The sequence below is a fragment of the Phocoena phocoena genome, chromosome 8 (assembly GCF_963924675.1).
Source record: "Phocoena phocoena chromosome 8, mPhoPho1.1, whole genome shotgun sequence".
Taxonomy (NCBI): domain Eukaryota; kingdom Metazoa; phylum Chordata; class Mammalia; order Artiodactyla; family Phocoenidae; genus Phocoena; species Phocoena phocoena.
Genome location: NC_089226.1, coordinates 64,423,424 through 64,437,583, shown reverse-complemented (window position 1 = coordinate 64,437,583; position 14,160 = coordinate 64,423,424). Strand labels below are relative to the sequence as shown.

The window sequence follows — 14,160 nt, the reverse complement described above, 5'->3', positions numbered from 1 at the left end:
AATTCACATCTTGGGGAAACTTAGTTTACAGTTTTAGATTAATCACGCTGTCATGCGTCATTGGTTCCTCCTTAGACCTCCAGGTTCATGGCCTTGTAAGTAGCTTATATTTGGTCCTATAAGCTCCATCAGGTTCCAGTCTACTAGTAGCCTCTTCAAGTTCTCAGAATGACAGCAAGCTAAGTCAAACCACTAGACTTTACTGAATGGCTCTTTCCAGCAATACTGACACATTAGCGAAAAATGATTGACTTTCTTGATCCACTGCAGCCCCTGCAGCTCTTTGGCCTCAACTAACTGTATATCACTAAGCATTACCCTGTTGAAAACATTGTTTTTTTACCTATAACACGTTGTCTGCCTAATTCTCTCTGCATCTTCATCCACAGAACTTCAAGTTAGAATTTGCTTTAAATTGTGAGTTTGTTCCTGTTGAATTTCATGACATCCGACAAGTGAAAGCCAGTTTTAAAAAACTGATGAGAGCTTGTGTCCCAAGCACCATCCCTACTGACTCAGAAGTGACCTTCCTGAGAGCCCTGGGAGACTCTGAGTGGTTCCCACAGGTAATGTCTGGAGCAGCTTATCTTATAACTCAAGGAAAGAGAGGCCCAAGTGGGTATACAGAATTGATATTTGAGGAAAAAAATATTGTGTTCCCCACTACCTGACATTCTCCCTTGATTGTGTGCCCTCTGTAAAGGCCTTTCAGTTCCAGGGAACCATGTGATATAGGAAATGAAGGGGTAGAATTCTCCATCCCTGGGTTTTTCTCTCTCTGTTGTTGAAACTTGCTTGGTCTCCATAGGATGCTAAGAAGGAGATTATTATTTTTAGATGGAAACTTTTTGATATACAACAAATTTAAACAACATGTATTTTTAGGGCTCCTGCTCTGTTACTAACAGAGTGAGGATCCAGGACAGGATGTGATTTCTTGGTGACTCCAAGGGGCTTTTCCTCTTACTTTCTCGCTTTCTATTTGTCTCTGCCTGTTCTGTGTCTCTGGATTGTGGCTTCACTCCCAAGCCAGCCCAACAAAGGCACATTGGTTGCCCTGAAGCCTACCTAAGGTTTAGGAAAAACCACATATCCTTCCTTCAGCTAAGTCAAGCTTGGGATGTTTTTAATTGAACGCTTATTGAGAAATTAAGGAGAAATAGGTATGCCAGCACACCTAACCCACATTTCTTCCAAACCACAGAAGGAAAGGTATTTATGACATGCATGTTTTAGACACCGATGCAGATATTTGGCCAAGACCTCTCTGCAATACAGCCTTCAGCCTTGTCTTTAGGCCCCTGGTGCTATGTCCATTATTCCTTCTCCCCCTGTAGGAGCACACAGCCCCCCTATCCCCTGTCCACATTGACCTCCAAGCCTCCCGCCTCTCTTTTTTTTCTTTTCTCCTGCTTCTCTTGAGGAGGAAAAAGGGTTGTTTCCCACAGTACATTGGACTAAAAAGAAAAAAAAAAGCCAGGAAATGATGTAAGTACCCAAGGCAGTGACTATTCTCAAGGGTACTTACTTAAACTCTAGGAAAACAGCCACATATACAATTAGCTATTATATGAGGCTGTGATAATTACTGTTAAGGCAATTCAGGATACTTTGAGTACCCATGGAAGGAGCTGATCAATACTCCCTGCTGTCCCTAAGTTATAAGCCCCAGCCCCAAAGTGTTCCTACCACTCAACCTATCCATCTATGTTTCTCCTATTCTGTGTTCTACTCCTTACTTCAAAGTGGATTCATATCAGAAGTTACGGACTAAAAACAATGGAAAACATTGCCCCACTTGGGATATTGGCAGTTTAAAAGTTAACTCAGAGCACATGCTAAGCCCAAGAGAATTCAGGCCTGGTAATAGTTGTGTTATAGGAACAGTGAGTGAGGACCTTCCCATTCTTGAAGAGGACATGTGCCTTGTTCCTGTGTTTAAAATAGCCTAGCTCTGGGATGAACTGAGAGAGTGACTTGGACTTATATATACTACCAAATGTAAAATAGATAGCTAGTAGGAAGCAGCTGCATAGCACAGGGAGATCAGCTTGGTGCTCTGTGACCACCTAGAGGGGTGGGATAGGGAGGGCGGGAGGGAGACGCAAGAGGGAAGAGATATGGGGATGTATGTATATGTATAGCTGATTCACTTTGTTATAAAGCAGAAACTAACACACCATTGTAAAGCAATCATACTCCAGTAAAGACGTTAAAAAAATAATTTTAAAAAATAGCCTAGCTCTGTTTAAAATATGGGGGTGGGAGTGTTTTGTTTTAGTTCAGAGTTGGATTCATTCTACAAGTTATGTCAAGTAATGTTTAAAATTTTTTTTAAACCAGAATGTTACACATTTAGTTTTGAAATCTATATGCTTTGCTCATACCCTAATTGTTCATTAGGGACTTGGAGTCAGTTGTCTTGGCTTAAAAAGCTGAGCACAAATAAAAGTTTTCTTTCTTCCCATTTAATACACAGTACAAATACTTTAGTATAGAATTCATATTTGATAGAAGCAATATCTTTTGTAATTTCTCTGGGGAGATGCATTATATATATTTTGTAATATTTTTCTTTCTCCTGAGATTTTTTTTGTAGGTATATTTTCTCTAATATTAGAGGGTTTTAAAATGAAAAAAAGTACACAATTCAGTACTTTTTAGTATATTTACAAAGTTGTGCAGCCGTCGGAAATAGAACTCACTATATCACATAAGAACCAATTTTAAATCTAATAACTATGTTGCGAGGGCCACATAGAACCTCACTCTTTTCCACTGGAAAGAATTATAGCTCTTCCGCTTTGAGGGGAATCTTGTAAGGTCAGTTTATTTCATTAAGTATCACTTGAACACATTGTTTTAAAATGTGTCATTGCTTAATCTTGATTTTGACAAAGAACTTTAAGTATTTAAAATTCATGAGATTCTTTTGTCCAAATATTTTAATCCCTAACTTGTTTGATTATCTAAGGTTGGTAGCAAGTCTGTCTGTTCTTGGTGCTCAGAAAGCACTTGGTCTAACTGTGGCCTCCGTTCTTATCCTTTAGCTTCACAGGGTACTGCAGCTTGCGTTGGTTGTATCAGAAGTACTTGAGAATGGTTCCTCAGTTTGGGTGTGTTTGGAAGAAGGCTGGGACATCACTGCACAAGTAAATGATTAAAACATATTTTCAGATATCTAATTTTATATTTGTATTTTAATTCAGTTATTTTAAAATTCTGCAGATGAATCTTGTGTATAATGACTAATGTGTTTATGGACAGAGGAAGTCCTCTGTTAAACACCACCTGGTATCCATCAAAAAGCTCTGTGCCGTGAGTTTCCAGGCCCTACAGAGCCTGGAGCTCTGGCTCAGGGCATCAGGCTCCCACACCACAGAAGCATCATGCAAGCATGACCAGTGGTGTAGAACATGGACCATCCTTCCCATGTTTTGTCAGTCCTTTCTCTGTCTCTGTAAGCCCCTTCTTTACTCACTCCAGAGTGAAAAGGAAAAGTACGAGTATAATCTACAGTAAAGCATTAACCTACATCTGCCAAAAAGTAGATGTAGGTTTGAACTGATCCTCTGACCTTATTAATTAACCTAGGAGAAGGCCACAGTCAGCAAACCGGCCAGGCAAGGATTAAATTCTTAATTCTCCTCTGAAGGAAAATGTAGCCAAAATGAATTTGAGTCTCAGTTTTTAATGGAAAGTTTGTAGAATTAATTCACTTAGCTGTCCTGGAGCAGTTAGTGAACAAATTTGCCATCCAGGTAACTTGGCTTGTTAATTAGCTGTCATCAAAAGGAAGTGCTTTGTCTTAGAAGCAGGAATTTTTCAGGACTGAAAGTAATGAAGTATCCAACCTGCTTGTACCCTAGGTGACCTCCCTGGTTCAGTTACTCAGTGACCCCTTTTATAGGACACTTGAAGGCTTCCGGATGCTGGTCGAAAAAGAGTGGCTCTCTTTTGGCCATAAATTCAGTCAGCGGAGCAGCTTGACCCTCGGTTGTCAGGGCAGTGGTTTCACTCCAGTCTTCCTACAGTTCTTAGATTGTGTACACCAGGTAAGTAGAGCAAGCTTAAATCGACTTGATACGAGAGAAAGAAAAGACCTAGCATTTACTGAGCATTGCATTGCTGTGCCAGGTACCTTTATGTCACAGCTCTGATGGACTCAGCCGTAAGACTTGCTAAAATCTCAGCAGTAGATGCCTGGAAATGGAAAAGAAAAAACTAGTTGGTTTCTGAAACTAGGCTAGCTGAGCTGGCTATCGAGCTGGCTCCCAAGTGAAGCGGGCAGCACTCTAAATTACCATCTAATGTAACGGAGCAAAGTTGGCTTGTTCTCGAAGAAGGTTTGATCTAGTGTAGAACAGTAAAACTCTCTAGGTGTTGGCCAAGCCTGAAATCCAGCACGTGGTCTTCCCATTTGGGGAGGACCCTACTTTATGCCTGAAAATATAGGAGGTAGAGCTAAACCCCTAGAGAAAGAATCAGGGCCCAACCAGGCAAGCCTCTGAGGTTGAGAACAATGGCTTAGTTCTACTGGGTGGCATAATCAGGGCTAATCAAGAGACCAGACAGAGGGCTTCCCTGGTGGCGCAGTGGTTAAGAATCTGCCTGCCAAGGCAGGGGACACGGGTTCCATCCCTGGTCCGGGAAGATTCCACATGCTGCGGAGCAACTAAGCCCGTGAGCCACAACTACTGATGCCCGTGCACCTAGAGCCCGTGCTCCGCAACAAGAGAAGCCACTGCAATGAGAAGCCTGCACACCGCAATGAAGAGTAGCCCCCCCCCCCCAGCTCACCGCAACTAGAGAAAGCCCGCGTGCGGCAACGAAGACCCAATGCAGCCAAAAATAAATAAATAAAATAAATTTATTTTTTAAAAAAGGGACCAGACAGAAACCCAGGTATATAATCCAGTCAAACCCAGTAGGAGCTGGGAGTGGGGGAGATGTGAATGCTCTGGGCTCCCTCTTACCTTCATCTCAGGCCTTGGTCAGTATTGGGCTTGAGAATTGGATGGCACTGGGTTTACAAGTTGAAGGCATTGGCACCAGTGGCTAAAATGGCCTAGAAAAAGTAAGGTTGACACTTTTAGCCTGTTTCATCTGCACCACAACAGTGAATGGGTTCTGGCATGTCAAACATATTTGTCAGAACAGTGATCCTCTTTGAAATTGAAATACATTGGCCTCAAGTATCTGTTGGAAAGAAAAGTAAAAATGTTTTTAGGAACCAGTATTGGAACTAGATCATCTTATGTATGGTTATGTTTTGTTTTTTATTCCATTAATCACTTGATCAGCTTTATCAATTCACTTCATAATTTTTTTAAAAATGTATTTAAAGTGTATAATTCAGTAGTTTTTAGTATATTCAGAGTTGTGCAATTACCACAAGCAATTTCAGATTATTTTATCACCCCAAAACAAACTCCATACCCATTAGCAGTGACTTTTCCATCTACCCCATCCCCTACATACACAAACACTGGAGGTTATGTTTTTGATTGCTCCTATCAGCTTCTTAAAGAAAAGACCTATTGAATAATTTTAGTTGATTTGAGTAGTATCTGGAGAAGCTGGTCACAAGGTTGAGCTTATACTTTTAAACTCTTTGCAGCAAATTATATATTTGCTTCCTGTTTGAATATTAGCTTTTTTATTCAGACATCTTACGACAACTACATGAGGGAGAAGTTTGAAGCCTATTGTCTCTGAAACAGAAAGCTTAACTGAGACTAAAGGGGAGGAGCAAGCATTTTTTCTCACTTCTGGATAGCTGAACGCATAAGAGTTCTTCATGAAAGCATTTCTTATCCTGCACATTGTCTTATTATGCTATGCACAAGCTATTTCCTGCCTTCATGCCTATATCCCACTACCATCTGCAGTCATCATTACTGATATTTCTTGACCGCTTACCATGCACCAGGCACTGTTCTCAGCACTATATTTTATTCCATGATTCTAAGTAATCTTTCTTTGAACCTTTTCCTGGCCCCTTCATTTGTATTCTTATGAACCGTGTACAGACTTCTTCGGTAGCATCTGTACACTAGCATCTTTCTATTTGTACGTGTCTGTTGCTTCCTACTTAGACTGAGAATTCTTGGGAGAAGGGTCTATGTTATATTAATCTTCATATTCCTAATATCTAATGCAATTATAATTTTAGTCTCTGGAATGTAGTAGACCCTCAATAAATATGTATAAATGAAAATTTGAATGACCACCTGGTTCAGCCTTGTTGAGGCTCTCACCACCCTTCATCAAGACCATCTAGGATGTCCTGAGTTGCTAATAACATCTTCTGAATGCTCAGATATGAAGCTGTTACTCTCTTTTACAGAAAACCTTTAAAGCAGACAAACAAAAACTTTCAGTGGCTCTACATTTCTTAAAGAATTACTCTTCCTCACATCCAATTTGAATATAATAATGTCAAAATTTCACTTGAAAGGTTCTTAAGCCTCCTCACTGGACGCCTCTGTTGTCTTAATAAGTACACTCAACCAATTTTACCCCTGCATTGAAATAATATCACTCTTGGGCTTCCCTGGTGGCACAGTGGTGGAGAATCCGCCTGCCAGTGCAGGGGACATGGGTTCGATCCCTGGAAGAAGAAGTAGTCCGGGAAGATCCCACATGCCGCAGAGCAACTAAGCCCGTGTGCCACAACTACTGAGCCTGTGCTCTAGAGCCCGTGAGCCACAACTACTGAGCCCATGTGCCATAACTACTGAAGCCCGCACGCCTAGAGCCCATGCTCCACAACGAGAGAAGCCACTGCAATGAGAAGCCCAAGCATCACACCAAGGAGTAGCCCCCACTCGTGCAACTAGAGAAAGCCCGTGCACAGCAATGAAGACCCAACACAGCCAAAAATAAATAAATAAAATAAATAAATTTATAAAAAGAAAAAAAAAATCACTATGCAGTTGAATACCAGATGAAGCAGTTGACTTGCTTTTAATGTCTTTGGCGTATAAAAGTGGATATCTTTAAAAATTAAAATCACAATCTTCATAATGTGGTGTTCACACTTAAAGAACATATAGGGATTAAAAAAACAAAAAAATCAAACCAAGAGCTGGTTCTTTTAAAGGGTAAACAAAATTGACAAACCTGGCCAGGCTCACCAAGAAGAAGAGAGAGAGAACCCAAAGAGAAAAAAGAAATGAAAAAGGAGAAATCTCAACTGATATCACAGAAATGCAAAAAAACATAAGAGAATTCTATGAACAATCGTATGCCAACAAATTTGACAACCTAGAAGAAATGGACAACTTTCTAGAAACATACAGCCCACCTAAATTGAACCAAGAAGAAATAGATAATTTGAACAGACTGATCACTAGAAGTGAAATAGAATCTGTAATTTAAAAAATCTCCCTGCAAACAAAAGGCCAGGACCAGATAGCTTCACAGGCAAATTCTACCAAACATACAAAGAAGAACTCATACGGATTCTTCTCAAACTCTTCCAAAAGACTGAAGAGAAGGGAACACTCCCAAAGACATTCTATGATGCCACCATCACCCTGATACCAAAACCAGACAAAGATCCCACCAAAAAAGAAAGTTACAGGCCAATATCTTTGATGAATATAGATGCAAAAATTCTCAACAAAATATTAGGAAACCAAATCCAACAACACATAAAAAAGATCATACACCACAACCAAGTGAGGTTCATCACACGTTCACAAGGATGGGTCAACATATGCAAATCAATCAGTGTAATACACCACATTAAGAAAAGTCAAAAACCACATGATCATCTCAATGGATGCAGAAAAGGCATTTGACAAAATTCAACATCCATTCATGATAAAAACTCTTACCAAAGTAGGTAAACAGGGAACATATCTCAACATAATGAAAGGTATTTATGACAAACCCACAGCCAATGTAATAGTCAATGGTGAAAAGCTGAAAGCCTTCCTACTAAAATCTGGAACAAGACAAGGATGCCCACTCTCACCCCTTCTATTCAACATAGTATTGGAAGTCCTAGCCACAGCAATCAGACAAGAAAAAGAAATAAAACATATTCAAATTAGAAGGGAAGAGGTAAAATTGTCACTATATGTGGATGACATGATACTATATATAGAAAACCCTAAGGATTCCACACAAAAACTACTAGATCTAATAAATGAATTCAGCAAAGTAGGAGGATACAAGATTAACATTCAGAAATCAGTTGTATTTCTTTAACTATGAAATAGAAAGGGAATGTAAAAAAAAGTACCTTTTAAAATTGCACCATTTAAAATTGCACCAAAAAAAAAAAAAAAACCCTAGGAATAAACTTGACCAAGGAGGTGAAAGACTTTTACACTGAGAACTATAAAACATTAATAAAGGAAATTAAGGAGGACTCAAAGAAATGGAAAGATATCCCATGCTCTTGGGCTGGAAGAATTAATATTGTTAAAATGGCAATACTACCCAAAGCAACCTATCAAATTACCCATGACATTTTTTACACAACTAGAAATGATCCAAAAATTTATATGGAACCATAAAAGACCCAGAATTGCCAAAGCAATTCTGAGGAAAAAAAAACAAAGCAGGAGGCATAATTGTCCCAGACTTCAGACAATACTACAAAGCTGCAGTAATCAAAACAGTGTGGAATGAGAGGAATGGCAGGTAAAGTCACCCATGTAGACTTATTTTTAATAAGAATTAAACTGAATCCATGTCAACTTTTTTTTTTTTTTTTTTGCCACACTGCTTTGTTTGCAGGTTCTTAGTTCCCTTACCAGGGATTGAACCCAGGTCCTTGGTAGTGAAGGCACGGATGGAGTCCTAACCACTGGACTGCCAGGGAATTCCCATGTCAACTTTTTTAAACGAATTAAACTGAGAATAGGACACTTGTTTACAAACTTCTTTACTGAGTATTTTAAGATATCATCCATAGGCATTTGAAAATATCCATATTTTTGGTTTCACATATTTTTATCCTAAAATTAACTTAAACCTTTTTTATGGCTGAAATAAAAGTTTGTAACTGTCCCTTTTTCATATAATATGTTGAGGTAACATCCTCAGATTTCAAAGGGTGAAATAAAGTTTAAAGGAAGTAAGTTTAACTGCTGTTTCCACAAATGAGGGATTAAAACTCTAATGACAACTTCCCCCACAGAAAACAATTATAAAATGAGACATGGGGAAAGGAAACTTTTCAACAAACGGTATTGGAATAACTGTATATCTATATAAGAAAGTATGAACCCTGACCTTTACATCATTCACAGAAATTTACCTGAAATGGATCATAGATGTAAATGGCTAAAGGAAATTATTCAAGCAGAAAATAAATGATAAAAAAAAAAAAAAAAAGAAAATAAATGATAAAAGAAGGAATCTTGGGATATCAGGAAGGAAAAAAGAACAACAGAAAGTAAAATATGGATAAATACAATAACTTTTCTCCTCCTCTTCAGTTTTCTAAATTGATGGTTGAAGCAAAAATTATAACAGTTTTTGATGTTCTCAATATATGTAGAGGAAATAGTTAAGACAATTATAAGTGGGGGAGCACAAAGGGATGTAAAGGGAAGTAAGGTTTCTACACTTCACTAAAATGTCAACACCAGTCAACCGTAACAAGATATGTAATGTAATACCCAGAACGACCACTAAAAAAGCTACATAAAGACATACACTCAAAAACACTATAGATAAATCAAAATAAAATTCTAAAAAATGTTCAGGTAATCCACAGAAGGCAGGGAAAAGAAAACAGAAAGAAAAAAAATAGAACAAACTGAAGACAAAAAGTAAAATGACAGACTTCAGCCCTAACATACCAATAATTGCATTAAAAGTGGAAATGGTCTAAATAAAACATGATGTAACAGTATGCTTTTTATAAGAAACTTGGTTCAAATATGAAAGTATTGTTATAGAAGTTGTATTTATAATAGCCAGAAATTGCAGGAGGGAGGGGACAAAATGTCCTGAAACAGGTAAATGGCTAAACAAACTGGTGCATCCATACCATGGAACACTACTCAGCAATGAAAAGGGGTGAGCTGCTGATACAAGCGACAATTTGAATGGATCTCAAGAGCATGATGTTGAGTGAAGGAAACGCAATCTCCAGTGGTCACATACTGTATGATTCCATTTATATAACATTCTCAAAATGACAAGATTATAGAGATAGAGAATAAATTATTGGTTGTGCGGGTTTGGAGATAGTGGGGGAGGGGAATGGGTGTGACTATAAAGGGGTAGCATGAAAAACAAACCAATTGTCCATCAGCTGGTGAACAGATGAACAAATTCTGGTACATGCATGCAATGGAATACTACTCAGCAAGCAAAAGGAATGAAATGTTAATATACACAACAATATGGATGAGTCTTAAAATCATGATCAATGAAAAAAGTCAGATAAATCTCATCATAAGGGACTTCCCTGGTGGCACAGTGGTTAAGAATCTGCCTGCCAATGCAGGGGACACAGGTTCAAGCCCTGGTCCAGGAAGATCCCACATGCCATGGAGCAGCTAAGCCCATGTGCCACAACTACTGAGCCTGTGCTCTAGAGCCCGCGAGCCACAATTACTGAGCCTGAGTGCCACAACTACTGAAGCCTGTGCGCCTAGAGCCTGTGCTCCACAACGAGAGAAACCACGGCAATGAGAAGCCCACTCACCACAACGAAGAGTAGTCCCCGCTCACCGCAACTAGAGAAAGCCTGCACGTAGCGACGAAGACACAATGCAGCCAAAAATAAATAAATAAATTTATAAAATGAAAGAAAAAATCTCATCACAAGGAGAAAATTTTTTTTCTTTTTATTTATATGAGATGGTGGATGTTAACTAAACCTATTGTGGTCATCATTTCACAGTATATGTAATTCAAACGATCATGCTGTAGCGTTAAACCTATGCAGTGATGTATGTCAATTATTTCTCAATAAAAATGGGGGAAATGGGTAAAAAAGACTACAGACCACACAATATATGATTTCATTTATAGGAAACCCTACAAAAGGCAAAATGGTAGTGGTAGAAGATCAGTGGTTACCTGGTACCAGTGGTCAGGGGAGGGGGTCGACTTCGAAAGGACATGAGCAAACTTTATAGGATGAGGAAACTGTTCTGTATCCTCACTGTGGTGGTGGTTATACAAATGTGTAACCAAATGAACAGTGACCAAAACTAATCAATCTGTAGGCTTAAAATAGGGAAATTTTAGTATATTTAAATTATACTTCACTGAATATGAAAAAATTTTTTAATTAGTAAGTCCAACTTCTTAGTAAACTGGAGTTCTAAGGAAAAAAAAAAACCAGCAGCTCTCTAGTTTCTCTAGAGAAAAATTTGCCATTGTGATACCCAGAAAGTACTTATAACCCTGGCTGTCTGGTCCAGGGAAATCCCAGTTAAGTGTGCAGAGTTTTACTTTTTCTGTACTGTTTTCAGTCTCATCATTAAGCCAGTTGTGCATGGTGTTCCCAAGTCCAGAACTTATCAAGTTTGGTTTTTCCAGAGAACAAACCTCTAATCTCTTGCTTGCAAGAAGGTAGTCATGAGGCAGGAAAGGCTACATGAGATAGGAAAGGAACCTGGAGGTCTCACCACTGCCTCTCTAGACTTAAAACTAGTTCTCATTTTTAGCCCCCCTTTTCCTCCTATATAGGACTTGGGCCTCTGAGTCCTGAGCCTTTCTGGGTTTACAGGGCAAACTGTTACCTTTTCAAATCATTTTCATCCCAGTGTAGCTCCTCATCTCCTGTCATTTTCTGCTATTCTTCCTTCTGTTTTCCATCTTTCTGAATTTTCTTGGCCTGCTACTGTCTCCCCTCCCTTTCTCCCCACCTCATTTTCAACTTTTACCTTTCAAAAATTCCTTTCCTTTAATTGAGGGAGAGTTGCTGGGAACTGAGTTTGTATGGCTGAATTTGGCTTAAGTTAAATACAGTATTAAATGTGTTAAATACCCATATTCAACTTGCAGAATTCTGCATACCTAAATATTAGAGTCAGCAAAAGAATCTACTCACAATCAGTAAGAAATTTCAGTTCTGAAACTGAAAACAAAAGTTGACTTTTAATGAAAACTCAATTATTTGTAAGTGAATGCTTCACAGACTGTAGAAAATAATATTGTTCCGGGTCTGAAGACCCCTTGTATGATTTCAAATCTGGTCATACTACATTAAAAAAAAAATAAAATATAAATTTTTAAAACTTTGTCTGAACCCTTCAACTTAATACTCTCACACATAATAACCTAAGTTCAGGCAAGTCATGGCAAAGTGAGTGTATGACATTAATTGCAGTATTTAAAGAATGCTTGGCTATGATAGGTGTCAGTTTTGGTGAAGTAGATTATTTTGTGCTGAAAAGGGACAATTTATTCATTCAAAAACAGAAGACTATAGTTAACAAATAGAGCTTTTGATTCTTGCTGACTTAATTATAAGGTAGCGTTTCATCATCTCCTACATAGTGGTTTTAGGCATTAGAAAATGCCTTCTTCGAATACCTTTCAAGTGAACACTAATGCTTTACATGACTCTGGCTTTTGCCAGACAGTTCGAATTAGTGCTATCCTCAGTCTCTCAGGAGCACAAAACAGAGCCAAGCCTCAACAACATTTTAAAAAATAAGTGCAAAATTATGCAGCAGCTAGCAAAACTTCCCCAGGTGGAATGTGTTCCCTGCTTATTAACCTTTTCTAACATGCCGAATGCCAAAAGGCAGTCCATGGACGTATGCCTAGACTTGCCCATTAGTACTAATAGAGTTACAAAGAAAACAGATGAAGCGCTGATCTCAAATTAGAACTGCCTCATCATATAAAAAGCCATTGTTTGTGCCAGTGTATCCAGGTGTCAGATGAATTATAAATGCTAGATCACAGTTTCATAATAGCAACATCTGGCAGATTTTTTGTTGCTTCTAAAAGAAATTGGCTTAGCTCAAATGATATCATTACAGGATGCTTCCTTTTCTTAAAATAGTTGAACCAAATTCAGAAGGAAAATACATCCAAATACAAAAAAAAATTTTTTTTACCTAAAATTTCTTTTTAAAATATAATACTAAGGGAAAAGATATGTATAATATGAATGAAAGCATGACGTATACAAAAGCATCTCCTTTATTCCAGCATTAGAGTAAATCTTTGAGTGCGTCTTAGAACTTTCTCATTATTTGCTACTTTGAGAAAAGCAAGTAACAGTTATAACTTTGCGTTTGAAGTTTATTCAAATTGTAAATTGACTCACTCTGGTCTGGCTTTGTGGTATGATTCTCCCTACAGTTACCATATGCCAGCACTATGCTAGGTCCTATTCCAAAGAGAAAACCTATTTGCCTTTTAAAGATATGAGCTTTCCCTGTGAGTGCATGTGTGAGGAGCTAAGTCGCCCTCACATAGGTCTGTTACTCTAAAATTTATCCATGCATATTGGCAAAATAACTGCAGTTAATTGATTCATGGTGTATTCAAGAGTTTCTGGTGTCTGCCTGCTTCCCAGTCAACTGAAAATTGGCAAAAGTTGACACACTCCAAGCTGATTTATAATAAAGCAACTTCACATTAAAGCTTTTAATATTTGAGCCCATAAAGTAAGTCTGAGTTTGCCTATCAGTCTCATTTACTAATTTTTGATCTTTAACAAATTATTCAGCCTCTCTGTGCTTCAATTTCTTTATATATGTATATATCTCAGAAGGATTAAAAATCTTATGTGAAGTGATTGGCACAGTACAGAAGGTATACAATTAATGGTTATTAAATCTTAATCTGTGAAATAACAAAAACTAGTGTTAGCTACCTGTTTTTCTAGGGTGTGTCTAACATACCCATAATTTTTTAAATGTTGATACCATTAAATATAGGGTCTCTTGTAGCTTAATATTTCTAATTCCTGAAAGCAAAATCCAGTTTTAACTTATATTTTATTCCCAAAATGTTGATCTTTCCTGGGATTTGAGTCATAGCTTATTTTTATGGGCCTTTAAATTTTACAAAGTACTTAATGGCATATGGGCAAAAAATAAGATCCTATAAATTCATATTTCTCCAAATTCCATTTCAGATTCTCTTCCTATAAATAAGTGAAATTGGCAGATTTTACTCCATAATGGAAAACAAAATGCCTCAAACAGCTTAGTCTTA

The 14,160-nt window shown here is 38.0% G+C and overlaps 1 protein-coding gene across 4 annotated transcripts in view; it reads left to right on the top strand.

The window, feature by feature from the left end:
- The window catches only part of SBF2 (SET binding factor 2), a 459,215-nt gene that overhangs the window by 424,231 nt on the left and 20,824 nt on the right, over positions 1 to 14,160 (top strand). For all 4 annotated transcript variants that reach the window (XM_065882548.1, XM_065882549.1, XM_065882546.1 and 1 more), the window contains 3 exons: positions 390 to 566; positions 3,051 to 3,152; positions 3,870 to 4,055. In XM_065882548.1, the coding sequence (XP_065738620.1) occupies positions 390 to 566; positions 3,051 to 3,152; positions 3,870 to 4,055 (465 nt within the window). The remainder of the gene's footprint in view (positions 1 to 389; positions 567 to 3,050; positions 3,153 to 3,869; positions 4,056 to 14,160) is intronic.